Raw genomic sequence first — 27,972 nt, 5'->3', positions numbered from 1 at the left:
GAGGCGGAAGTGAAAAGACGTCACTTCCGGCTAAGGATTCTCATTCCAAGGGCTCAGTGAAGCAAGGTGAGTGAGTTGAAGCCGGGGACACGAGCGCAGTGAGGCGGAAGGAACCCGTGCCAGAGGTCAGCGCGCGGCTCAGAGCACTGTGTGGATGGACTGAGCTACCGGCACGCGCGCACTGTAGGGAATGTGCTGCGACTGGGGCTGACCGTTAATGCGCGTGCAAGCTGCGGTGGAACCTGTATCCGCTGCCACTGCGCGTGCATTACAAGCGACGCTGTGGAGAGTCGTAGGAAGCTGGGACCGGACTTGGCAGCCAGTGGTTCCCAAGGAGGCACCCCCCCCCCCCCAGCCAGTCAGGCTGTCAGGGTACCCACAATGAATATATTCATGAAAGAGATTTGGCAAACACTGCCTGCCTCCACTGCATGCAAATCACTCTCATGAATATTCATTGCGGTGGCTACCCTGACAACCTGATTGGCTGGGTTGCCTCCAGGACCTGAGGTTTGGGAACCACTGGGTGCTGGAGAGTGTATCGTGGAGGGGGAGGGGGGGCAGCTGTCAGCGCGCGGGCATCGGAACGAGGTACATTATGGCCTGGGGAGTTTGTGTAGTTGGGCGGCCGGTGCAGCAGGAATTAGTAGCGCAGGAGCGGCAGTCAGTGCGCGTGCAGATGCTTCAATGCTCTTCTCTCACCTGCTCTTAGGCTGCTGTTACGTGACGGTGAAGGGCGGGGTTTCTCCTGCCCAGCTTTCATTCTTGTGTTAGCCTCGGCTTATTGTATGAAACTAAAGGCACTGTACAGTTGATCTTATACGGAGAAGTTTTGTTTTTCTTGAATCTGCGGCCAGCAGGGATGTAATTAATTACACATGTTTTGTGCTCACACATTTAATGCATTCTCGGACATCGACTTTTTTTTTCTTTGATATTTGAAACGTTAACCAATAGTGTAAATCAATCAAATAATTGCTGTGCGAAATCAGATAGGGGCCAGGGCTATCTCTAACTAATCAGAGTTTTTCTTTTAGGTAAACTGCAGGGCTCCTAGGGCAGCAAACCTTAGTTTTCCCCTGTAAGGTCACTGATGTTACCTTATCTCAGGAAACTGTTTTGCTAATCAATATTATTTCAAATGCTTGTCTAGTCTCACTGCAGTTTGTAGCACAAATATATCTACTGCAAATGGAGGGAGGGAGCCTCAGTCATTACACAATTATTGAATGGAATGTGCCATCTTCCATTGCTTTAGCCAGATACTCTGAAGCCATCCACTGACTTGCTGAATGTAGTGTTTCTTCTTACTTTCTTCTCCAGACCCCCTCCAAAAGCTCCCAAAGCCAACCTTGCATAAGGATGAATTCTTACGTCCTACAAGGCTAGCATCCAACATTATTTATTTATATTTTATACTATTATCATGGAAAATATCCATTCAAAATAAACCTTAAAAAAAGGACAAACGGAAAGAAAAGGATTTATTCTAGCAACCCTGGTACCAGCCTAGTAGGAAGTAAGACTGTGTCTCCCTGTTGGCTTGGCTTTGGGTTTTTATGAATGCGTTCTGGGGTGGGTGGGAATGCTTTTTTTAATTTTTTACTTTGGTTGAGTGAGAGGGGAGATGGGCTACTGGATTTTTTTCCCCTTGAAGGCTGGAGAGAGAGGGATAGTGTGGGGCAGGAGATCAGCAAATTAATTCTTTGATAAAATCAAGCAGGAGAGAGAGGGTATTGCTAGTTTTGGGGAGGAGTGAGAAGGGAGGGAGTTTAGTGGAAACAGGATTTTGCTGATTTTTCAGCACTAGCTGGCTAAGGGGCCTGTTTACTAAAATATGATAAGTTTTAACATTTACCACTTGTTAGAAGTAAATCCTAACATACAGTATGCGCAAAGATTGTGCACTGCTGGAGGTGGGGTCAGCAGATACACTGCAGTTAGTACACAGGGCACACACTGCACAGGCCTGTCTATTGCCAGTGCTGTGTATGTCCATTCCTGCTACTACTACTTATCACTTCTATAGCGCTACAAGGCATCCACAGCGCTTATACACCATACACATAAACACAGTCCCTGTTCAAAGAGCTCACAATCTAAATAAGACAGGTAACAGACAGAACTAAGGGGTAAGGGGAATTAAAGAGGAGGGGATAAAAGGTACAGGCAAGTGAGCAGTGGTTAGGACTCAAAAGCAGCGTCAAAGAGGTGGGCTTTTAGCTTGGACTTGAAAACGGCCAAAGACAGGGCTAGACGTACTGGCTCGGGAAGTCTATTCCAGGCGTGTGATGCAGCGAGATAGAAGGAACGGAGTCTGGAATTAGCAGTAGAGGAGAAGGGGACAGAGGAGAGATTTGTCAACAGAACGGAGTGTCTGAGGGGGGGGGTGTGTAGGGAGGGACAAGAGTGGAGAGGTATTGAGGAGCAGCAGTAAGAGAAGTTTGAATTGAATGCAGAAACGGATAGGGAGCCAGTGAAGTGACTTGAGGAGAGGGCTAATGTGAGCGTAGCGATTTTGGCGGAAAATGAGTCATGCAGCAGAGTTTTGGACTGATTGAAGAGGAGAGAGATGGCTAAGTGGGAGGCTGGTGAGAAGCAGGTTGCAATAGTCTAGGCCAGAGGTGATGAGGGTTCCCTGCCCATATCCTGCACAGTTTCTGTCCCGCAAGGACTGAAAACACATGATTTTTAAAATGCTGCTGTTTTTTTTTTAACACAGTAGTTTTTATGGTGTCTTGTGCGAACAGTTACCATACATTAAAGCACGTTAACTGCTTAATGCAACTTCTCTCTTTAGGCAACTAGGTTTTAGCCAGCTTGATTTAAGCTGATTTTCAGTTCATAATCGAGCTGGCTATGAGCGTCTTTTACTAAGGCGCGCTCACGTTTTTAGTGCGCGCTAAATGCTAGAGACACCCATAGGAATGCATTGGCATCTCTAATGCTTAGCAGGTCCACAATTTTAGCACACGCCAAAAACATGAGCGAGCCTTAGTGAAAGACCCTGTATGCCTGGTAGCTCAGCTTTGCTGGCCAATTGTTGGCCAGATAGATTGAGAACACAGCACCCTCTGGAATATTTCCCACTGTATATTTAAATCAGGGGGCTTCCCAAACCTATTCTGGGACCCCACAGACAGGTTTTCAGGATATCCACAATGAATATGCATGAGATAAATTTGCATATGGCATCCATCTGCCACGCGTACAGATTCATTTGATGTGTATTCATTATGGATATTCCGAAAACCTGTCTGGTTTGGAAAGAGCTGGGTTAAATGATGCATATTTAGGAAACTTCTCTGTATAATAAAGGAAATTCAAATGTTTGCTTCTTATCTGCTTATTTTTTATGGAAAATGAGAAAGAAAGAAAGAAAAATAAACTTCCTCAGACTCAGTTATATTGGGCTGATGTACAATAAAAGTGCAGTTCAAATAAAGGAGAGGCACATTTTATGTTTCAGGGCACTCACAGAAGGGAAGGTCTTTGCAGCCTTGCACTGACTATAGGAATGTTCAAGCTCAAGATGGCTCGGCTGTTTCCCCATTTCTCAGTGAAAACCCTGAAGCTAAATGAAAGAAGTGCTGCAAGGTAGGGCCACGTAATCCTTTGCCATAAAGGGTTTTGTATAATAGAACATGTTTCCAGCAGAAGAGAGAGCAAAGCTAATCTATGACTTTGAAAGTGCTAACCGTGTAGGCGCCTATAGGGATATTGTAGGCACACACATGGTTAACGCGCCTATAATACTGCTTAGTATACAGGGCCCTTAGTATCAAATTGGTTTCTGTAACAGTGTAATTAACCATATACATCACCAGGGAATGGCTGGTTACAGATAAGGTTACCATATGTCCGGATTTACCCGGACATGTCCTCTTTTTGAGGACATGTCTGGGCGGGTTTCTGGACAAACGGGTGGGCGGGCGGCAGACCTATCCTAGCCCCGAAGAGGTCACTAGACCACCAGGGCAGTAGATAGTAAGGGGAGGGGGAATATGTGACCCGGGGGAGGGGAGGTGACGTTTAGCTGTCTGTGAGTGGCTGAGAGAGACCTGGAGGGGCATAATCAAAAGGGAGGGACATCTAAGTAAGTGGAGCTGTGGCCAAGTGGTTACATCACTGGTCTTGTAATGCAGAGGTGGCCGGTCTATGGCATTTGGCCGGCCCCAATCGTATTATCGAAACAAAAGATGGCCGGCCATCTTTTTCGATAATACGGTTCTGGACAGCTCTTTGCGGCGCCGCCAAAATAGATGGCCGGCCATCTATTTGGCCGGTGCCATTCGATTATGCCCCTCTGTATCAGTCGAAAGTCTCGTGGAGGGGCGTTTTCGAAAGGGACGTCCATGTTTTGATATGGACGTCCTCGCAAAACATCCCCATCCAGGGGCGGGGAAACCTGTATTTTCAAAACAAGATGAACGTCCATCTTTTGTTTCGATAATACGGTCAGGGACGTCCAAATCCTGAAATTTGGTCATTCTTAGAGATGGTCGTCCCTAGACTTGGTTGTTTCTGATTTTCGGCGATAATGGAAACCAAGGACGTCCATCTTAGAAATGACCAAATGCAAGCCATTTGGTCGTGGGAGGAACAAGCAATTGTAGTGCACTGGTCCCCCTGACATGCCCAGGACACCAACCGCCAGCCTAGGGGGCACTGCGGTGGACTTCATAAATTGCTTCCAGGTATATAGCTCCCTTACCTTGTGTGCTGAGCTCCCCAAAACCCACAACTGTACACCACTACCATAGCCCTTACGGGTGAAGGGGGCACCTAGATGTGGGTACAGAGGGTTTCTGGTGGGTTTTGGAGGGCTCGCTGTTTCCTCCACAAATGTAACAGGTGGGGGGGGGGGGTATGGGTTTGGGTGCGGCAAAATGAAAACCAGCTCTCGTCCATTTTCAGCCTGAGACCTTACCGCCACCTGTTGACTTGGTGGTAAGGTCTTGCGTGCTACCCGGGCGGTAAGCATGCAGCATGCCAACTGCTATTTACTGCCAGATAGGCGCCCCATGGTAGAAAATGAGAAAATATTTTCTACCGCGTGTTTTCGGGTGCGCCGAATTCAGAATTATCGCCCGGGGGTGTGCAGTAGCTGGGCGGTAATGCCAGTTTGAGTTTCTTCGGATGCTCGTAGGCCCTTACACACCTTTGAAAAAAAGAGCCCCTCAATATTGGAGGTGCTTAGCACCCACAGAGCTGGCTTCTCTATGGAAACTTCAGCCTGCTTTTAAAAAGTGAGTTGAAAAGACTTGTCCCACACTTTGATACCTAAACTTAGACCAGATTCAGGTTACAATTTGGGCAATTAACTGCTCTTCCAATTGAGGAGATGCTGTTGTAAAAATAGAGGAGTTTTTATGAGAGAGAATTCTGACTGTACTGTGGAAGCTCAAATATGCAAAACTGCTGACCTAAAACAGTTCAAAAAGAAAATAATTTAATAAAATTAAAGAACCCCTGAGTTGTTGAATTACATTGAAATGTGCATGTGTTGCTAAAAACAGAAGCCCTAAATGACTGGATTTTGGATAGAGTTCAGAAAGCAGGCTCCACAAACGATCTTTGACCATGTGTGCATGCGTTTATTTTCCTTCCACAGACCTTTGCAAGGCTTTTATTTGCCCATTGTGACCTTCATTGGCAGGCGCTCCTACGCAAGTCAGATAGAGCAGGTGAGTAGCAACATGTGTCTGCCCTTGAAAAGTCAATGACCTGTACAAAGCCAAGAGTTTAGGCTTCTGATGGGACTGGTCTTCCATTCCCTGCACCAACCACCTCCCAAAAAACCTGAAGTCGCTCAAAGCATGTTTATAGTGACATGCTTTGGGAGATTTCAAAGTGGAGTCCTTGTGCACCATTCTGCAAGACCTCAGGAGTCAGCTGGACAAAAAAGACAGACTTTAGGGAGGAAAGGGGGAAAGAGGGGAGACCGAGAATCCCTACACTCCTGCGGCATTCAGCTGACGACCCACAAATCTAGACTGGTAGGAGAAACTAATGGAATTGGGAATTGACCCCTGCATCCTATTCTCTTACATAAGTCTATAAATTGGCATCAATTGGGTGCATAATGTTATAGATTAATAGCACTTACATGCATGATTGGCATTTAAAGGGGTCATGGATTTGATCTACTGCCTTTCTGTGGTACAACCAAAGTGGTTTATGTATATTGTACATAGGCACTTTCTCTGTCCCTAGTGGGCTCACAGTCTGTGTTTTGTACCTGGGGCAGTGGAGGGTTAAGGAGCTGCAGTGGGAATCGAACCCAGTTCCCCAGGATCAAAGTCTGCTGCATTAACCTCTAGGCTACTCCTCCATTAGCAACATTCCATCTAGAATCTCAGATAGCAGCAACAGAATCTCAAATAATAGCAACATTCCATTTAGAATGTCAAATAGGGAAAGGGAAATGGGACTTGATATACCGCCTTTCTGTGGTTTTTGCAACTACATTCAAAGCGGTTTACATAGTATATACAGATACTTATCTGTACCTGGGGCAATGGAGGGTTAAATGACAAGGAGCCTGCACTAACCTCTAGGCTACTCCTCCACTCCTTACTCTTTGGGATTCCGGAATCTTGCTATTCTTTGGGGTTCTACATGGAATGTTGCTACTCTATGAGATTGTGCATGGAATCTTGTTGATGGAACTTGATATACTGCCTTTCTGTGTTTTTTGCAGCTACATCCAAAGTGGTTTACATAGTATATACAGGTGCTTATTTGTACCTGGGGCAATGGAGGGTTAGGTGACTTGCCCAGGGTCACAAGGAGCTGCAGTAGGAAACAAACCCAGTTCCCCAGGTTCTCAGCCCACTGCACTCAATCATCAATGGCCAAATTGTTAAATTGGTTTCGATTGGATCCTGGCATCTTTTTTTACTCCGCAGCCACCTTGGAGTTAGTTTTGGCGATTAACGACTTTGAATAACTTTGTGTCATCAGCAAATTTAATTACCTCGCTAGTTACTCCCATTTATAAATGATTTAGAGATGGGAGTAACTAGCGAGGTAATTAAATTTGCTGATGACACAAAGTTATTCAAAGTCGTTAACTCGCGACAGGATTGTGAAAAATTACAAGAGGACCTTACGAGACTGGGAGACTGGGCGGCTAAATGGCAGATGACGTTTAATGTGAGTAAGTGCAAGGTGATGCATGTGGGAAAAAAGAACCCGCATTATAGCTACGTCATGCAAGGTTCCACGTTAGGAGTTACGGACCAAGAAAAGGATCTGGGTGTCGTCGTTGATAACATGCTGAAACCTTCTGCTCAGTGTGCTGCTGCGGCTAGGAAAGCGAATAGAATGTTGGGTATTATTAGGAAAGGTATGGAAAACAGGTGTGAGGATGTTATAATGCCGTTGTATCGCTCCATGGTGCGACCGCACCTTGAGTATTATGTTCAATTCTGGTCGCCGCATCTCAAGAAAGATATAGTAGAATTGGAAAAGGTGCAGCGAAGGGCGACTAAAATGATAGCGGGGAAGGGACAACTTCCCTATGAAGAAAGACTAAGGAGGCTAGGGCTATTCAGCTTGGAGAAGAGACGGCTGAGGGGAGACATGATAGAGGTATATAAAATAATGAGTGGAGTGGAACAGGTGGATGTGAAGCGTCTGTTCACGCTTTCCAAAAATACTAGGACTAGGGGGCATGCGATTAAACTACAGTGTAGTAAATTTAAAACAAATCGGAGAAAAGTTTTCTTCACCCAACGTGTAATTAAACTCTGGAATTCATTGCCGGAAAATGTGGTGAAGGCGGTTAGCTTAGCAGAGTTTAAAAGGGGTTGGACGGTTTCCTAAAGGACAAGTCCATAAACCGCTACTAAACGGACTTGGAAAAATCCAAAATCCCAGGAATAACATGTATAGAATGTTTGTAAGTTTGGGAAGCTTGCCAGGTGCCCTTGGCCTGGATTGGCCGCTGTCGTTTACAAGATGCTGGGCTCGATGGACCCTTGGTCTTTTCCCAGTATGGCATTACTTATGTACTTAAGAAATATTTTTGGAAGCATTTCTTCCTGAAGCAGCGGGCTCCAGCGAAACAAGGTGCTCTTGTTGAAGATTTTATTTTTTGCCTATAGCTAAAGTCGGCATTGCATTGAAGACGGGATGAGGACAAAGTTGAGAGCTACTCTAGACGACGTGTGAAAGTCGGATAAGTACTCATTGGTGCACCTTTCCCCAACGTGCCTTTTTTTATGCAGGCCTGACAGAGAATTGTTCTATATTAGTTAATGGCATTTCCTAATTTAGTTTGAAATATATTAGAAATGCCATTGCAGAAGATTAAAGCATTTTCTCTCAGAGCTACAGTTTTTTTTTAAGAAAAAAAAAGGGGGGGGGGTTTAGTAACCAAAGCTTTTTCTCCTTTTTAGGAGTTTTTTTGCTTTGGTTCTTTCCCCCCCCCCTATAGATATTATGGAAGCCAATGATATGATCTTGCTCTGTACGCAGTTGAGGTGTACCCAGTAGTGGTACAGTTCTTCAGTATTGAATGACCTCACTGGGAAGCTTTGAGGTTTCTTTTGTTTAAATATGATATTCTAGACGTAACTGTGAGGCACAGGCAGCTCCTTGTGACTCTGGGCAAGTCACTTAACCCTCCATTGCCCCATGTAAGCCACATTGAGCCTGCCATGAGTGGGAAAGCGCAGGGTACAAACGTAACAAAAATAAAATAGATACTATTGGAGATTCTACATGGAATGTTGCTACTATTGGAGATTCTACATGGAATGTTGGTATTCCACTAGCAACATTCCATGTAGAAGGCTGCGCAGGCTTCTGTTTCTGTGAGTCTGGGTACGTGCAGGACGTCAGACTCACAGAAGCAGAAGCCTGCGCGGCCACATTGGTGATCTGCAAGGGCTGACTTCTACATGGAATAGCAACATTCCATGTAGAAGAATCTCAAATAGTAGCAACAGTGGAGGAGGAGTGGCCTAGTGGTTAGGGTGGTGGACTTTGGTCCTGGGGAACTGAGGAACTGAGTTCGATTCCCACTTCAGGCACAGGCAGCTCCTTGTGACTCTGGGCAAGTCACTTAACCCTCCATTGCCCCATGTAAGCCGCATTGAGCCTGCCATGAGTGGGAAAGCGCAGGGTACAAATGGAACAAAAATAAAATAGATACTATTGGAGATTCTACATGGAATGTTGCTACTATTGGAGATTCTACATGGAATGTTGCTACTATTGAGATTCTGTTGCTACTATTGGAGATTCTACATGGCATGTTGCTACTATTGGTGATTCTACATGGAATGTTGCTATTCCACTAGCAGAAAACGAGTTCACAATATCAATGTCTCTGGTAACATTCAACTGCTAATAACCACAAACCAGGACTCAAAAGCCACCTACTGCGAGTAAGTGTAGTAATAAACAGTTATTTCACCCGTATGTGATCATTAATTTTTATGTGTAGAGTACCCTCAGATATAAACCACCGTGACTGCAGTCAATAATGCTGCTACAATGCCTTGTTTTGTGGATTGCTTGAGACAGAATAAAGAAGAAGAAGCGATTTATGTAGCCTTAACCCTTTGTCCCTGAGGAAATTGTTTTGAAACCCCGCGGAGTCGGGCGGATCCAGGGGAAGGCAATTGCTAATTGTTTCAGCAAGGCAACACAGTTCTGCCAGAGAGGCAAGAACTTACGAGATAAGTGTACAGTTTTTTTCACCTAGTATATGTAATCTTTTAAACAAATGTATAAGTGATTTTATAGCACTGTGGTGATTGGGATGCAAAAAAATATGAGCAGAGGTTGCTCTTTACCCAAAAAAATATAGTAAGAGTTACCCAATGAAAGAAGTGCTATGCCACGTTGTAGCAGCATTATTGACTGCAGTCACGGTGGTTTATATCTGAGGGTACTCTACACATAAAAATTAATGATCACATACGGGTGAAATAACTGTTTATTACTACACTTACTCGCAGTAGGTGGCTTTTGAGTCCTGGTTTGTGGTTATTAGCTATTCCACTAGCAACATTCCGTGTAGAAGGCTGCGCAGGCTTCTGTTTCTGTGAGTCTGACGTCCTGCACGTCAGACTCACAGAAGCAGAAGCCTGTACGGACACATTGGTGATCTGCAAGGGCCGACTTCTACATGGAATGTTGCTAGTGGAATAGCAACATTCCATGTAGAATCTCAAATAGTAGCAACAGTGGAGGAGTGGCAACAGTGGAGGAGTGGCCTAGTGGTTAGAGTGGTGGACTTTGGTCCTGGGGAACTGAGTTTGATTCCCACTTCAGGCACAGGCAGCTCCTTGTGACTCTGGGTAAGTCACTTAACCCTCCATTGCCCCATGTAAGCCGCATTGAGCCTGCCATGAGTGGGAAAGTGCAGGGTACAAATGTAACAAAATATATATATATATATATATATATATATATATATATATATATATATATATATATAGGCTTTATTAAAAACTGATGATAATGGTTTGCAGCACACGTAAAAGTATGACATCTTCATTAAATTTTATATCCATCAGTGCTGACTAAACGTATAGGACTGCTGAATGTTGATACATTTGAAACGTCTATATTAGATTTTAAAAGTATATGTGCAACATCCTGCTGAAAATGTACCCCCTTGTCTCTATAATCCACTAATTATATGTTTTTTTCTTTTCTTTTTACAGGTTGAAAACAAAAGTGTGTTAATTACAGGCTGTGACTCTGGATTTGGGTTCTCTATTGCCAAGCACATGCATGCCAAAGGTTTTACCGTGTTTGCGGGCTGTTTGCTTAAGGCAAGGATAAGCAGAGAACAATCTCAGTGTATTGACTCAAGTGACTATATACTGTACTAACAGAACATGGAGGGTGTGAGTGGTATGTTTTAATTGCACCATCGTGTAGGGTAGCACAGGGGCGTAGCCAGACAACAGATTTTGGGTGGGCCTAGGCAAGAGGTGGGTGGGCACAAAGTGTTCTCCCTCCCCCCCACCAAAAAAATATCTCAGTTGGCAGAAAAATGCTTCTTTCCAACTTGGCAGTCTGCAGCAGGCATGCGCTGAAAACTGGGCATGCGCAGATGCCAGTATCAAGGAGAGTAGTGTTTTCGTTAGGAGTCACTGCCCAGGAAAAGGATTTGGGTGTCAGTTTGCAGCGGGTGCCTGAGAAAGCAAATAGAATGTTAAGAAATATTAGGAATGGAAAACAAAAATGAGAATGTTATAATACTTTTGTATAATTTAATGGTGCAACTGCACCTTGAATACTGTGTGCAATTCTGGTCACTACATCTCAAAAAAGATATAGCAGAATTAGAAAAGGTACAGAGAAAGGCAATGAAAATGATAAAAGGGATGGAACAATTTCCATATAAGGAAAGGCTAAAGAGGCTAGGGCTCTTCAGCTTAGAGAAGAGGCATCTGAGGGGGAGATATGATAGAGGTCTATAAAATATTGAGTGGAGTGGAACAGGGAGACATGAATTGCGTATTTACTCTTTCCAAAAATGCATGGACTAGGGGGCACAAAATGAAGCTACTAAGTAGTAAATTAAAAACAAATTGTAAAAAATATTTATTCACTCAATGTGTAATTAAACTCTGGAATTCATTGCCAGGGAATGTGGTAAAAGTAGTTAGCTTAGCAGGGTTTAAAAAAAAAAAGGTTTGGATAATTTCCTAAAAGAAAAGTTCATAAGCCATTATTAAGGTGGACTAGGGAAAATCCACTGCTTATTTCTAGGATAAGCAGCATAAAATTGGTTTTGCTTTTTTGGGATCTTTTCAGGTACTTGTAACCTGGATTGTCCATTGTTGTAAACAGGTTACTGGGCTTGATGGGACTTTCGGTCTGTCCCAGTATGGAACCCTTATTATCAGTGGCGTAGGAAGGGGGGGGGGGCGGTGGGGCGGTTACTTCCTGTTCCGGGGCAGAGAAAGCAGGGAAGCAGTAGAGCCGACGCAGCTCCCAGTGACGTGCACTGGGGGCGGATCGGCCCTCCCGCCTGCCCCCCGCTGAAAGGTAGGGTGCGTTTCGGAGGGGGGGGCGCCGTGCCCTGCACCCGGGGGGGGGGGGGTGTGCAGTGGCGACCCGCCCCGGGTGTCAGGCACCCTCGCTACGGCACTGCTTATGATATTATATTCTTAAGATGATGAAAGGCAGCCTATCCTTTTGTTTGTTCAAATCCTAAAGGCATTATACAATAAAGAGTTGCTCAACTTTCTACTTTTGTAAGAGAAAAAGTAGTTTCAATTTGGGAATATTGTCCTTTTTTTAGGAAGTCAAAATTAGGATTTTCTTCAGAGGCCTGAAGGGTCAGGGAGAAGAAAAATATAGCCTTTGTCCAACAGTGACCTCATTAGTCAAACCCAGGATACACAGGTACCAAGATCTGGAGGTATCAGTGGTCTGTGGCCTCTGGCAATATTTAGGCTAGATAAAAGGGTCGGAGGATTGAAATGCTGAAATCCCCCTTCCTTCAGGTCGCCTGCAGCCCTAGTGGGACCCAGTTCAGATTGAAGAGAGGAAACCACTGAACTGTTCCAAAAAAAAAATTGAAAGCCCCAAGCATTTCTTTCTGTAAACTTTATTTCAAGAGAGATTTTTGGATATTTGGATGTTGGTCATGGAGGTCTTGGATTCACTTGCTCTGGTCACTTCCATTATCTCTATAGGACAAAGGAGACAGTGGTGTGAAAGAGCTGGAGAGCCTAAAGAGTGACCGCATGAAGACCGTCCAGCTGAATGTCTGCAGTAAAGAAGAGGTGACCCGGGCAGAGGAATTCATCAGGAGAAATTTGAAGGACGCTGAGAAAGGTGGGCAAGTTTTCCCTTTATTATATCTGAGTTTAAGGCAGTTTCTCAAAATGAAGTCCACACTCTTGAGAGGAGTGGTCTTTCTTTTTTTTTTTTGTAAGGACTATTTTTGCATTTTGGCCACATTTTATTACCTCAGATTACAGGTAAGGCAACTAAATTCTGTGAAGAAGGCTATCCACAGAAAATAAGAACAGTGGCGTACCAAGGGGGGTGGGGGCGGTCCGCCCCGGGTGCACACCGCTGGGGGGGGGGGTGCGTCTGTCGGCAATGCTCGTTCCATGCTCCCTCTGCCCCAGAACAGGAAGTAACCTGTTCTGGAGGAGAGGGAGCAGGGAACTAGAGAAGCCGACATGCGCGTGGCACCCCCCCCCCCCCCAGCAGGTAAAAATGCACCCGGGGGGGGGGGTCCTTTCACCGGGGGTGGGGGGGGGTCGCGCTGTACCGGGGGTGGGGGGCGCATTGGCGATCCGCCCCGGGTGTCAGCCACCCTAGGAACGCCACTGAATAAGAATTACTAAGCCGCGTAGGTGCCTACACGGTCCTAATGCTCACCAACTCAGAGTTACTGCCTGGCTACCACGTGGCCCGTGCTGTAATGTCATTTTTTTACGCACGTCTGCCATGCACGCCAGAAAATGTATTTTATTTTGTGGTGCGCTTAGAAAATCGGGCGGTCACTCTTGACTTGACGAGCGTAGGCGATTACCGCATGGTTAACGTGAGAGACCTTACCGCTAAGTCAATGGCTGGCGGTAAGGTCTCAGGCCCAAAATGGACGCACGCCAATTTTTATTTTGCCGCACGTCCATTTTCGGCAAAAATGTTTAAAATACTTTTTTTTTTTTTACAGGCGCGATGAAAAATGGATCTGTGTGCACCCAAAACATGCGCCTACACTACCACAGGCCATTTTTCACTGCACCTTAGTAAAAGGACCCCTAGAAATTTTGAAGGAAAGGAATAGTGACACTGCTGTGATGCAACAGTAAGCATAATGGCATCTGTCACAGGCTTAAATGAATTTCACCTTGTGTCTGCCAGCTCTTAGCTTATCTGTGCAGGGGAAGACGTACAATTGCAGCTTCAGCAAAATTCATATCCCTATTTTAACAGGGAGGTAGGCGAGAAGAGTCCTGAGACAGCAACTATTATCTCACACCCAAGAGGCAAACTCAGTAAGATCTGGCACTGGCTGTGATGTGAATATCTGACAGATTGGTGGAGGGCGTACAAGGGCTGATGAACAGAAACGTGCAAACCCACGGAGGATTTCACAAACAGAAAGCAAGCAGTATATACCAAGATATAACTGAGCAATTTTCAAATTTTTGATATTAATAAGCAGCATAAAAAAGGGTGTCTGAGAATTGTTTCCCTTCTCTGCAGGCCCCTGAACGCAAGGGGAAAAAAGAGAGAGGGATAGACTAGGTGATGGAAAGTATTCGTAGCGTTTCCATTTCTGCGTACGCAGGCTCTCGCCACCAGCTGTGTGCCACAGGCTCAGTTTCTGAAAATCACCTTGCAGGCTTCCACCCCTCATGAGCAGTTAAAGAATTTCCCCAACAGGGGGCAGTTTTCAACCAAAATGCTTTAATGTAGAGTCCATGCATACTTTTTATCCATGGACTTTCCACCAGTTTTCAAAGGCAATATAGATATGTTTATTCCCTTTGAAAACTGTTAGTGGCCAAAACTATTTTTTTTTTGTGCAAGCATAATTTAACTTGGAAACCACATATGTAGAGTAGATTTAAAGAGCAATTTATGCACATGCTTTTCTGATCCCTTGTAAACCCCCCCCCCCCCCCCCCCGAGAATGTGTCACCCAAATCCAGCTACAAGAACTTGCCTTTTGTAACGCTGCTTGGGTTTGAGAGTAGGTAATTAGACGGATGGTTTACCTGGGCAAATCAGTATTTTTCATCTGTAAATGGCTTTGAATATTGCCTTTAATTCCTTAAGTTTGGCAACTCTGCATGGGATTAGTTGCTGATACCTTGTTGCCAGCGCTGTTGCAATGGGAAGTGATGATCCAGCAGCTTTTGATTTAATTTTTTTGTGGTCACAATAGGGAAGAGCTACATCTAAATTAATCTAAAGTTGTTTAATCTAATTTGAGTAACTTTAGAATGTAAAACCAACAAATGATAGGCATATCAAATCTCTGCTACGTGTCAAAAATACTAGAGAAAATAGTATTTGTTCAACTTACATCTTTTTCTGACAAAATACTAGCTCTTCACCCTAGACAATCTGGTTTCAGATGACATTTTAGTACTGAAACAATTATGATAGCCCTCCTCAGTGAACTCCATTCCCATTTCGAACGTCATCAACTTGTTCTAGCGGTCTCTCATGACCTACCAGCAGCAAACGATCTTGTCGATCATTCCCAGTGGCGTTCCTAGCCTGGATAGCACCCGGGGCGGATCGCCGATGCGCCCCCCCCCCCCGCCTGCAAAATGACCCCCCCCCCCGAGTGCACGCAGCTGGGGGGGTGCCGCGGCACGCGCCTTTGGGCTCCGACTTCGCTAACTTCGCTTGTTCGCTGCAGCTCCCTCTGCCCCGGAACAGGAAGTAACCTGTTACGGGGCAGAGGGAGCTGCAGCGAAGTTAGCGAAGTCGGAGCTCACAGGTGTGCGCCGCGGCACCCCCCAGCGGCGTGCACCCCTTGGTACGCCACTGATCATTCCGTGCTTCTTTCTCATCTGGCTGACCTCGGCCTTTCTGGTACAGTGTTATCATGGTTCACTTCATTCTTGTCTGACCGTTCTTTTCAATCTGCGAGGCAAAAACTGGATCGTGGTGTCCCCCAGGGATCCATTCTTTCCCCTTTACTCTTCAGTCTCTTTTTCAGCCCTGTTGCCTCCCTGATTCAATCTTTTGGCATTTCAGTTCACATATATGCAGATGTTATTCTTCTACTTTTTCCAGCGTCGCCTTTATCAGTCTCTTTAGGACCCCTACAAGCCTGTCTGGACTCAGTTGCTCTTTGGTTACAGGAATATCAATTAGTGCTTAACAGTTTCATGCTGGTTTTCCCGAGCAATAACACCACCGTCGGTCCCTGTACAACTGTTCAGAACTTCCATCATTCCTGTTCCAAATTTTCGATAACCTCGGAGTCATACTGGACTCATCCTTATCTTTTGTACCACACGTTTCATCCCTGGCAAAAATTAGTTCTCTGAACTTTAGGAGATTAAGAACTATTCAGCGCTTTTTTGACTAAACCCAGTTGCATGCCCTCATATTATCCTTTTTCGCATCTCGTCCGGACTATTGCAATATCATCTATGCTGGCCTACCACAATCAACAATAAAAAAAAAACTGCAAACCTTGCAAAACACTGTAATTCGTGTTCTATGTCGTGCTCATTGTTATGCAACAAAGAGAGGGAGCTAAGTACACAAAAAAGTCCAAGCAAAAAAACAGCACAAAGGGCCTTTAAAAACACAGGGAACACAATTCTTTCATATAAAAAATCCTTTAATAATGGAATTTGATTGGAGAAAGACCCGACACGGGTCATGTTTCGGTGCTACCGCACCTGTGTCAGGGGTCACACCAATGACTACAAAAACCCTCAACAGACTAGTTTCAACTGTCTGATGTTTTCCAGAGTTTTCCCTCCAAACAACATGCAGTGAAGAACTCACCCACACCTTTAGTGTGAGTCACAATGAGATATATCATACCATTACTTAAGCAATTCCATTGGTTACCAGTTCGTCAATGCATCACTTCCTTATAAGATAAACTTTCAAGGCTCTTTGGATCGACTCTCCTGATTATCTTTCCTGTCTAACGATTCCATACTCTCCAGCACGGGTTCTGTGTTCAAAATCCTTGGTGTCACAATCGACCGAAACCTTACACTCGAGACCCAAGTTAACTCTACAGTGAAGAAAATGTTCCACTCAATATGGAAACTTAAACGTGTGAAACCATTCTTCCCAAGGGCAACATTCCACAACCTGATACAATCAATGGTACTCAGCCATGTTATTGCAGTGGACTTTATGCAGGATGCAAAGCACAACTCATAAAGGAACTACAGACTGCTCAAAACACAGCAGCCTGGCTTATATTTGGAAAATCGCAATTCTACAGTGCCAAACCCCTATGAGAAAAACTGCACTGGCTCCCAATCAAGGAGCGTATTACTTTCAAAATCTGCACCCTAGTCCACAAGATTATATGTGGCGAAGCCCCAGGTTATATGATTGACCTCATAGACCTGCCAACCAGAAACACAACCAGAACATCACGAACATACCTAAATCTTCACCACCCTAGCTGCAAAGGACTCAAGTACAAATCAATTTACGGATCCAGCTTCTCCTATATAAGCACGCAACTATGGGACGCATTACCGAAAGCCATAAAGACAATGCATGACCATCTCAACTTACGGAAATCACTAAAGACCGATCTGTTTGAAAAGGCATACCCTACTGACCCAACTTAAGTGCCTGAATTCAGCAACACAACGAAACCAAAACTTGCAACGAACATTATATAACTCGTCCTCTCTCGCTCCTCTAATGTGTCTGTAACGCATATATCTCATTCTCTCTAACATTACTCTGTATTTGTTTCATCACCAGAGGTGGTAACGCCTCACAGTACTATGTAAGCCACATTGAGCCTGCAAATAGGTGGGAAAATGTGGGGTACAAATGCAACAAATAAAATAAATAAACGAACGTCGATTTGATTTTTCCGGGACCAACATTTGCACGTTTAGAATGCACAAGAAACTGCGTTTTTTCTTTTTGGCACCCCACGTTTGGAATAACCTCCCATTGTATAGGAAAATAGTCGTTGATCCTTTTCAGTTTCCATAGTGTTCTGAAGCATTTTGTTGTTACCGCTGGTATTTGACTGTCCAGTGACAGATGTCTATCAAGAATAATTCCCAGTATTTTTATCTGTGTTTCGATTTCCTATGTTTGATGTTTGTGTGAAGTATTGGGGAGATGGTGGGGTTGTGTGGGCTTGATAAGACCAGGAATTTGGTTTTGTCTCTGTTTAATTTAAGTTTGAATGTTTCTGCCCAGTTTTCCATAAGGTCCAGACCTGTTTTAACTTTGTCCAGTATTTCTGTGTCACTGTTGTTTAAAAGGTAAGTAAATAGTGACGTCATCCACGTATATGAATGGGTTAAAGCCCATTAGCTCCAGTTTTTTCCGAGTGGAGCCATCGTTACATTGAACAGTGTTGATGATATTGGGGAACCCTGTGGTACTCCACACTGGGAAACCCAGGCGTTCTAAGATGACTGTAAGATGGATCCTTTTTTTGGATGTAACGAGCAAAACATCTCGATTCTGACTTAAACAGTTTATCGAAAATGCCCCCCCCCCCCATGTTTATGCATGCATGGAATACCCACACACATTTACCTTTTTCAGAGCAGGTGTGAATTTATGTGAGAGGATTTGTGTGCTGTTAGGGCTGGTTCTGTTTGATAGAAGTACATAGTTGCCTTTTTTCACATTTCATATAGGTACCCTGTTGTAAAGCTAAATTTAAAAAAAAAGTTTCTGAAAACAACTATGGTGTAAAGGGTTATCATGACTTTCCTCCAAAACCCATACCAAAATTCCTCATTGATCCACTTTTGAAAAATAAGTTTGAAAAACAATTCTAATATTGTTAAAATATATCCAGCTAGATCCCAAAGGGATCCTTTTACTAAGCTTTAGTAAAAAGTGGCATTAGCGTTCTCTTACAAGGGTTTTTTTTTTCTGTGCTCTAAGGCCATTTTTACCACAGCCAGAAAATGGGCAATTTTCTATTTTTTCTATTAATGGTCATACACTAATGTTTATTTATTTAGATTTTGCTCACACCTTTTTCAGTAGTAGCTCAAGGTGAGTTACATTTATTTTATTTTAGTTACATTTGTACTCCGCGCTTTCCCACTCATGGCAGGCTCAATGCGGCTTACATATACATGTATGTATTTGTACCTGGGGCAATGGAGGGTTAAGTGACTTGCCCAGAGTCACAAGGAGCTGTGCCTGAAGTGGGAATCAAACTCAGTTCCTCAGTTCCCCAGGACCAGAGTCCACCACCCTAACCACTAGGCCACTCCTCCACTCAGGTACATTCAGGTACTCTGGATATTTCTCTGTCCCGGGAGGGCTCACAATCTAAGTTTGTACCTGAGGCAATGGAGGGTTAAGTGACTTGCCCAAGATCACAAGGAGCAGCACTGGGATTTGAACCAGCCACCTCTGGATTGCAAGACCGATGCTCTAACCACTAGGCCACTCCTCTTCTCCACTGTCATTAGTGTGCAGCCATTATAAAATTACTACATGAACGCTTACCAATACCTATTTTGTAGGCAGTAAGGGCTCACGCTGTAATCTTGCTTTAACTGATTAACACAGGGAAGCCCATTCTCCGCCCCCTAACATTCCTCCCCCAATAAAAAAATGCAAAAAAATTATTAGCACCTGAATTAGCACACAACAAATTAGAACATATCACAGGATGCCTGAGTGCATCCTGCAGGAAGCCGTTTTAAGCTGTAGTAAACGCACGCTAGTGCTTTCCGCAGCTTAGAAAAAAAGACCCCAAAATTAGCTAGACAAACCTTTTGAGTATTCACCTCTCTAACATTATCACTAAATTTTGAATTCAGTCATACATTATCCTAAACTGGTAATCTGTGTTTTTTTTTTTGTTGTTGTTACATTTGTACCCCGCACTTTCCCACTCATGGCAGGCTCAATGCGGCTTACATGGGGCAATGGAGGGTTAAGTGACTTGCCCAGAGTCACAAGGAGCTGCCTGTGCCTGAAGTGGGAATCGAACTCAGTTCTTCAGGCCCAAAGTCTACCACCCTAACCACTAGGCCACTCCTCCACACTCCCGCTGCCTGTGTAAAACTCTCACCTAAGATTCTTTGTTGCACATATGAAAAATCTGGCTGGACTGCCGTCATCTACTATGTTACCGTTGATAGAGTCAGTGTAGCACGGAAACTGTACACTAGATGGCAGTGTTCCAGAAGTAGACAACCCGGCTCTGGAGAAGCTTTACTGCTAATGAAATTGGTTCACTGCTTCTGCAGCAGGATGGAAAAGGCAGCAGTAGGACTGGCTTAACAGATGCTGTGCCTCCTGCTGAGCGTAAACATGAAGACTTGCAGCAAGTAAGGCAGCTCAGTGCAAAAATGGAGAAGTGCTTCAGGGACCACTATTTTAAAAAGCAGTTCTGTTAGTTTTCTAAATTCAGGAGTCAGTTTGCCAGCAGCTGGTAAATGTATAACTCTGTTATCCATAGATTGAGTACAGATCATGCTGGGGTGAAAATTCGTCTAACTACACTGGTGGCACAGTCTGTATAGTGGAGGGACAAAGGGAGAGTGGAAGGAGGGCAGAGCCTCAGTATTACCTGGATAGCAATGATTTTTAATCCCTATCTAGATGTGGTTTTTGCTGGCCTCCCACTTAGTCACCTCTCCCCTCTCCAGTCGGTTCAAAACTCTGCTGCCCGTCTCATCTTCCTCCAGGGTCGCTTTACTCATACTACCCCTCTCCTCAAGACCCTTCACTGGCTCCCTATCCGTTTTCGCATCCTGTTCAAACTTCTTCTACTAACCTATAAATGTACTCACTCTGCTGCTCCCCAGTATCTCTCCACACTCGTCCTTCCCTACACCCCTTCCCGTGCACTCCGCTCCATGGATAAATCCTTCTTATCTGTTCCCTTCTCCACTACTGCCAACTCCAGACTTCGCGCCTTCTGTCTCGCTGCACCCTACGCCTGGAATAAACTTCCTGAGCCCCTACGTCTTGCCCCATCCTTGGCCACCTTTAAATCTAGACTGAAAGCCCACCTCTTTAACATTGCTTTTCACTCGTAACCACTTGTAACCACTCGCCTCCACCTACCCTCCTCTCTTCCTTCCCGTTCACATTAATTGATTTGATTTGCTTACTTTATTTATTTTTTGCTATTAGATTGTAAGCTCTTTGAGCAGGGACTGTCTTTCTTCTATGTTTGTGCAGCGCTGCGTACGCCTTGTAGCGCTATAGAAATGCTAAATAGTAGTAGTAGTAGTCTCTTGTAACCAGAGCTAATATTGTGATGTCATAATGCCTCAGGCCACCAATAAGAGCCAACCTCATCAGTGATGTCACAATGGCTTGATTGTCCTATACTTGGCTCACTTTTATTACATAGCTCTTTGAGCAGGGACTGTCTTTCTTCTATGTTTGTGCAGCGCTGCGTATGCCTTGTAGCGCTATAGAAATGCTAAATAGTAGTAGTGGTTTATTTATTGGGATTTATTAACCACTTTTATGACGAGATTCACCCAAGGCAGTGTACAACTGGTACAGTTTAGTATATAACTTTAACAGCATAATAAAAGGAAAATCTTTTCAGTGGCAGTGCTACCATGTGCAAAACCCAGGTTCAGACTCTGGGGTCAGTGATACTCTACAAAGCCAGCAGGCACAGCCTCTGTAGTATCACTCTCTCGGCTGCCTCGCAGTGGTGACACCTACTGGCCAGATTTGATGTATGTATACTACTACTACTACTTAACACTTCTAAAGCGCTACTAGGGTTACGCAGCGCTGTACAGTTTAACAAAGAAGGACAGTCCCTGCTCAAAGGAGCTTACAATCTAAAGGACAAAATGTGCAGTCAATCAAATTGGGGCAGTCTAGATATAACTTGTCTGGAATGTTTTTACGTTTGGGGAGCGTGCCAGGTGCCCTTGACCTGGATTGGCCACTGTCGGTGACAGGATGCTGGGCTAGATGGACCTTTGGTCTTTCCCAGTATGGCACTACTTATGTACTTATGTACTTATGAATAGAGGTATAATGGTGGTTAGGTGCCGAAGGCGACATTGAAGAGGTGGGCTTTGAGCAAGGATTTGAAGATGGGCAGGGAGGGGGCTCAGGAAGTTTATTCCAAGCATAGGGACAGGCGAGGCAGAAAGGGTGGAGCCTGGAGTTGGCGGTGGTGGAGAAGGGTACTGAGAGGAGGGATTTGTATACCGGTTCTGTCTCTTTAATGACTGGGCAATTAGAGTTGTCCAACAAGGGGAAACAGTCTCTGGATATTTGCAAATGAAGGTTCATGGTGCCAAAACCCAGCAGAGGTAAATGTAACACCTTGAACTAGTACTAAAAAGGCACGAACCAAATCCAAATAAATAAGCAATCAAGCAAGCAGAAAACTGCTGGGACAAAAAGCAGAACAAAGTCATTAGGTCTGGACTTTGTACATTTTGGTTCAACGTGACCGTGAGACGTTATCACGGATCCACAGAAGACTTCAAGTGCTGGATTGTTGTTCTGTGCAGAAGTATCTGCATTGCAAAAATGTATGCACCAATGTTTTTGTGATGCTAATATTTTTGTCCAGCACAAGCACAGATGTGTGTGGGATTTTCTTTTTTCCCTCCTTGAACATGTGCATAGTTCTGACTGCCCTTAGTGCATTGTCTGGTCTGCTCTTCCTCATCAGCATACAAGTTCTACGTGCATCAGACTTGCATATAATTGGCTTACTGCATTGGTGAGCAAAAGTTCTGCTTTACATTTAGTAACATATAGTAACATAGTAAATGACGGCAGATAAAGACCTGAACGGTCCATCCTGTCTGCCCAACAAGATAAACTAATTTTACATAGTATGTGATACTTTATACCCAAGTTTGATTTGTCCTTGCCATTCTCAGGGCACAAACCGTAGAAGTCTGCGGAAAACAAAACAGCAGATCAATATAACATCCAAAGATTTTATTAATGATACCAGAATAATGCCCGACACAGGCCGTGTTTCGCCCAAAAGGGCTGCTTCGGGGGTTGTAATGTTCATACAAGAAAAATCCAGCCCATCTGAAAAGACATCGGAGTATATAAATACTCCATGCCACTTCCAACGCCTTTTTTCCAGCATTACTAACAGAGGCTTCATATGATTAGACACATTAGTGGCCTTTTCGGATGGGCTGGTTTTTTCTTGTATGAACATTACAACCCCTGAAGAAGCCCTTTTAGGCGAAACACGGCCTGTGTCGTGCATTATTCTGGTATCATTAATAAAATCTTTGGATGTTATATTGATCTGCTGTTTTGTTTTCCACGTTGGAATTTGCAGATTGTTTGCCTTGTTTTTTGCAACACTCTTCTTGTATTAAGTTCTGAAGCTAAAATCGGAGCCCCTTAAAATTTACACTCCAGCCCATCCCTACCTATTCAGTAACGATCAGAGCGTAGACCGTAGAAGCTGTTCAATCAGCCATCAATACATGGCAATTGGGCAAACATTCTGCATCAGCCCCTCTGTAGGCTGGCTCTTAAGCCATTCAGAGGGCTGCCTGGCCCTGGGCCTCTCTCTTTATGACATCAGATTGCCTATCTGAAGAATCTCAATCCTTTGTCATGTCTGACGTTTGTGGTTCATTTCCAGGGTTGTGGGGTCTAGTTAACAATGCTGGAATCTCTACTTTCGGAGAGGTGGAGTTCACAAGTATGGAGACGTACAAGGAAGTAGCCGAGGTTAACCTGTGGGGCACTGTCCAAATGACCAAAGCATTCCTCCCACTGATTCGGAGGGCCAAAGGTGAGCTAGATGTGTTTTGTGTATGAGGAATTTAATGGCTCAGTGGGCTGCTACAGAGTTAACAAGCCCTTTACCTCTAGTTCACTGTTTAAAATCTGCTTTAGGTGAATAGTGACTAAATATTCTTATTCACAGAAGGCCATTTACTCTTTTGGGATCCTGCTAGGTACTTATGACCTGGATTGGCCACTGTTGGAAAGAAAATACTGGGCTAGGTGGACTATTGATCTGACTCAGGGCTAGATGCACTAAAGTTAACGAGCCATTAACGTGGGTTTTAAACTGGTTCTAGCCAGTTTAACGTGTAAGTAGTAAACCAGGACATGCACAAAAGGGCATTGTCCGATCACGGTAGCAGCTAACGAAAACGGAATGCAAATGATCCAAAGGCTATTATAATGACATGCACTACTGTTTTCCGATCCCCTTACCATGGAAAACCTAACGGGAGGTCTACACCTCTCGTTTGGGGCAAAGGAAAGAATCGGAAGAAAAAAAAAAATGTCGTCAGGGACGTCCTTCACTAAAAAAAACCCGCTAAAAAGACGTTCTTTTTGGACGTCCTTCACTTATTATAATAATAAAAACCCATTCCAAAAAAGACGTCCTTTTTGGACATCCTTCACTGCATGATCCCGTTTAGCTGAGAGAGACCTAGAGGTCTCTCAGCCAATCACAGCGTGTTTAGCTGAGCTAAACGCGCTGTGATTGGCTGAGAGAGACCTAGGGGCAGGAAGATGGACGGGTGTCGAAGACGTGGACAATGGACGTCCTCAACTGCGCTCTCCTCCTGCTAGGATCACGGAAGGGAGGAACCTGAGCCGCATCGGAGCCTTCCTGCAGCAGGCCATGGAGGGGGGTGAGTGGCGCGGCGTCTTCCTTTCCCAGGCGGCGCAGGGACGGCCACAGGCAAAGCGGAAAAGGCGGATGTCATCAGGGACGTCCTTTTTGGACGTATTTGGCATGCGCAGAGCAGCCAGCATAATGCTTGGCTACTCTGCGCATGCTCGACCAGCCGACTGGCTTCCGAGGGAATGGAGAATGCAAGTAAGCTACAACGAGCAGCTCATTTGCATTCCCTTTCCTTGATGCATGGCCGTTCCCTACCGATTCGCTATGGAATCGGTAAGGGAAGGGCTCTTCCGAGGACCTTAGTGCATCTACCCCTCAGTGTGGTGATACTTACAATATGTATGTTTATGTTTATTACGATGCTTTATATATCGCCTTGCAAAATATCTATTAGAGTGGTTTACAAACAATAAAAAAAGACAAAAATAAAAAAAAGGAAAGTACTTACCGTATTTTTCGGACTATAAGACGCACTTTTTTCCTCCCAAATTTGGGAGGAAAATGTTGGTGCGTCTTATAGTCCGAATGTAGCAACCCCCCGTTACAGGCATCTCCCTCCGTTACAGGCACCTTCCCTCCCTCCGTTACAGGCACACCCCCCTCTCTCCCTCCGTCGGAATTTTAAAACTCCTCACCTCGTCGGTGTGACTCGCAGTAGCCCTTTGAGGGCGGGACCAGAGAGCTGAGAGAGAGAAGGCTGAGTGAAGATCGCTGAGCAACATGCACGCTGAAGCGCTGCTGCTACCGCGAGTCACACCGACGAGGTGAGGAGTTTTAAAATTCCGACGGAGGGAGAGAGGGGGGTGTGCCTGTAATGGAGGGAGGAAGGAGGGGGTGCCTCTAACGGAGGGAGGGTGCCTGGAACAGGGAGGGGGGCCTGTAACTTTTTCGGACTATAAGATGCACTTTTTTTTTTTCCCTCCAAATTTGGGAGGAAAACCTAGGTGCGTCTTATGGTCCGGTGCGTCTTATAGTCCGAAAAATACGGTATGTATGTTCATGCAAATTGAGTTAATATTGTAAGTCAGGTTCCCAATAGACCAGTGTCCCCTCTTAGAAGAGAGGCCAAAACCTACAGAAGCACAAAAGCTTAATTAGTCTCCTCTCCGCTGGGCAGGGCAGTGTATGAACACTTACACGGTCCCAGTTTATGTTGTGGCGAGAGAGGCTTCAGCTTTCAACCATTGTCAGGCTGGCACATTTCCTGAGCATCAAACTAACTAGAAACTTATAAATGCATTTTGTGTATCGAACAGTATGCACTGTTCTGGTGCAGTGATTCTTTGGCTTGCTATCCTGTCATATTGTGAGCTGAAATGTTTACTGTAGTTATAAGTGTAACATTGGACCTTGCAAAGCAGAATGTGCCCCTGTGTACCCTGCAGTAGCTCTGAAGTACCCTTGACTTGACGAGCAGTAATGGCATGTATTCAGCTTGTACTGTTCATTATCTTTGCATTTTATTACTGAGCTGCCCTGCACATTTCAACGTTCTGACTGCAATCACAGCTTTTCTGTATCGTCAAAGGCAGTTACTTTTGTCTTTTCTGTTTAGCAATGAATATTTCAAAAGCCTATACAAGACTGCTTTAAATCTTACTGCCTTGGAATATGCTGTATATGAGATTCATGAAATCACAAGGAAGAGGTTTTATTTAGCCTTAAAATGACCATAGACGTTGCTTGTGTGACTGAAAGAATGATGATTGTCGCACCAGATTTTTCTATACCTTGGATCAAAGTGGTTTCCATTAAAACGTACGCTGACGCTTTCAAAACAGAGGAGTGGACAGAATAGACCCACTAATTATATCGAAAGGAGGAAAAGACCTCCGATGTCGCTTAAGACCAAACTCCAGAACCCAAAATGTAACAGGCTGGAAGGTTAATTAGTAGCAACAATTCAATCGCTGGTGAAAAACCGCCAAGTGCGACAGTCAGTCTGCACGTTGATAACCATTCTAAAAAAATATCAAAGTGAAAACGTAGGTGACAGGCACCCCTTTCACGTCCTGCTTCCTCGGGGGATCTCTGTGCATAATCTCTGTTACTCTCTGCTCCAAGAACACTGCCTTCCTGTGAGATTATGCACGGAGGTCCCCTGACGAAGCAGGAAGCGAAATGGGTGCCTGTTGGGATCCTGTACAAGAGATAAGTGTTACTCTAATTTGCCTACCATTTGAGTGTTTCAGGTTTATTTATCACAATGGTTTATTATCTAAGTTTTCACCTTTATTCCTAAGCATGGAGCCAACTTTAAAACTAGACTTAAGTCGATTTCACAAAATCTCTTAACCAGATAAAAGCAAATCGCTAAGCAAGATGCAAAATGTTTATTTTGAGAATTTTGGATTGATTGACCATTTCCCATCCATTACAGTGATTCAGTCTTGATCTCTGTTACGCCTGTGTAGGTCGTGTAGTGAATATCAGCAGTATGTTGGGTCGCATGGCCAATCCGGCTCGATCGCCTTACTGCATCACCAAATTTGGAGTGGAAGCTTTCTCCGATTGCTTGAGGTATGAGATGCATCCCCACGGCGTCAAAGTTAGCGTCGTAGAACCTGGCAATTTCATCGCGGCCACAAGTCTGTACAGCCCGGAGCGAATTAAGGCCATTGCAGAAAAGATGTGGCATGAACTCCCAGAAGTCATTCGCAAGGATTATGGCAGGAAGTACTTTGACGAGAAGATTGCAAAAATGGAAACGTACTGCAACAGTGGCTCAACAGATACATCGTCTGTGATCAGTGCTGTCACCCATGCTTTGACCTCTACAGTTCCGTATACCCGTTACCACCCCATGGATTATTACTGGTGGCTTCGTATGCAGATCATGACGCACATGCCTGGTGCAATCTCTGACAGAATTTATATTTACTAGGTTATTAAGCATGTAAAATAATGTGATTGCTATTTTAGTGTACTATTTTATGTAGAAATAACATTCTAATAAGTTGTAGGCAGGGGCGTAGACAGACCTCGAAGTCTGGGGGGGCCAGAGGCCAAAGTGGGGGGCACATTTTGGCCCGCATTCCCGCCTCCCCTCCCCCCGCTACAACGCCACATACCTTGGCTAGCGGGGATCCCCAGCTCCGCCAGGTGAAGCGTTTCTCCAGCACTGCTCTCCTTACATTGCCTGCCCTTCGTTCCCTCACGTTGCGCATGCTCAATTTTAATGAAATTGGGCGTGCATGAAGTGTCGCGCGTACTCAGTTTCACTAAAACCGAACATGCGTGCGATGAGAGGAAAGCAGGGCAGTTAATGTAAGGAGAGCAGCGCTGGAGAAATGCTTAAGCTGGCCGTGGCCCCCCATAGCTACGCCATTGGTTGTAGGTAATACCTTTTACTTGAACTGAACTAATATATGTGTGTTTGGCTTGGTGAATTTCTCTCGCTCCTCTGGACTTCCAGTTCAGGTAGAGCTGGTTTCAGTTGGGCTTCAACACCCAAGGGGTTTTGCCCCATATTTATTATTTTCTTCGCAACTTAGCCCAGCCATCTTGGTGGCAGTCATGGCCTGCAAAAAGTGACTCCCACCAGAACCCAGCTGACATGAGTCCTAAGCCTAGCCAGTAAGTGTTGCTGTAGAGCAACGACTGGGACTCCTTTCCAGAGTCTGAGAGCCTCGTCTTCACCAAAATATAGAACAGGAAAAGTTCTCTACGATGACGAATCACAGAAGGCAAAAGTA

At 44.7% G+C, this 27,972-nt stretch overlaps 1 protein-coding gene across 3 annotated transcripts; it reads left to right on the top strand.

Annotated features, from left to right (window-relative positions):
* Positions 1-11: 11 nt before the first annotated feature.
* On the top strand, positions 12-27,972 carry BDH1 (3-hydroxybutyrate dehydrogenase 1). Of its 3 annotated transcripts, none has more exons than XM_030216608.1 (7): positions 12-66; positions 3,470-3,597; positions 5,615-5,687; positions 10,686-10,796; positions 12,675-12,816; positions 23,273-23,425; positions 26,692-27,972. In XM_030216608.1, exons 2-7 carry the CDS (start codon positions 3,518-3,520, stop codon positions 27,159-27,161), a joined length of 1,029 nt encoding a protein of 342 aa, XP_030072468.1. In that variant the 5' UTR covers positions 12-66; positions 3,470-3,517; the 3' UTR covers positions 27,162-27,972. The 3 variants fall into 3 exon arrangements, with proteins under 3 accessions (XP_030072468.1, XP_030072467.1, XP_030072469.1); XM_030216607.1 differs by having other exon boundaries at positions 64-125; XM_030216609.1 differs by lacking the exon at positions 12-66 and adding an exon at positions 571-591.

The sequence above is a fragment of the Microcaecilia unicolor genome, chromosome 10 (genome assembly GCF_901765095.1).
Source record: "Microcaecilia unicolor chromosome 10, aMicUni1.1, whole genome shotgun sequence".
Taxonomy (NCBI): Eukaryota; Metazoa; Chordata; class Amphibia; order Gymnophiona; family Siphonopidae; genus Microcaecilia; species Microcaecilia unicolor.
The sequence above is the reverse complement of the archived record's forward strand: the minus strand, read 5'-3'. Positions and strand labels throughout refer to the sequence as shown.

What these genes read in the sequence shown, in the direction of transcription:
- BDH1 (XM_030216608.1), top strand. Translation starts at nt 3,518, where the DNA reads ATGTTCAAGCTCAAGATGGCTCGGCTGTTTCCCCATTTCTCAGTGAAA. An exon ending in ACGCAAGTCAGATAGAGCAG is followed by an intron (nt 5,688 to 10,685) that starts GTGAGTAGCAAC and finishes TTCTTTTTACAG; the next exon opens with GTTGAAAACAAAAGTGTGTT. An exon ending in TTGCGGGCTGTTTGCTTAAG is followed by an intron (nt 10,797 to 12,674) that starts GCAAGGATAAGC and finishes TTATCTCTATAG; the next exon opens with GACAAAGGAGACAGTGGTGT.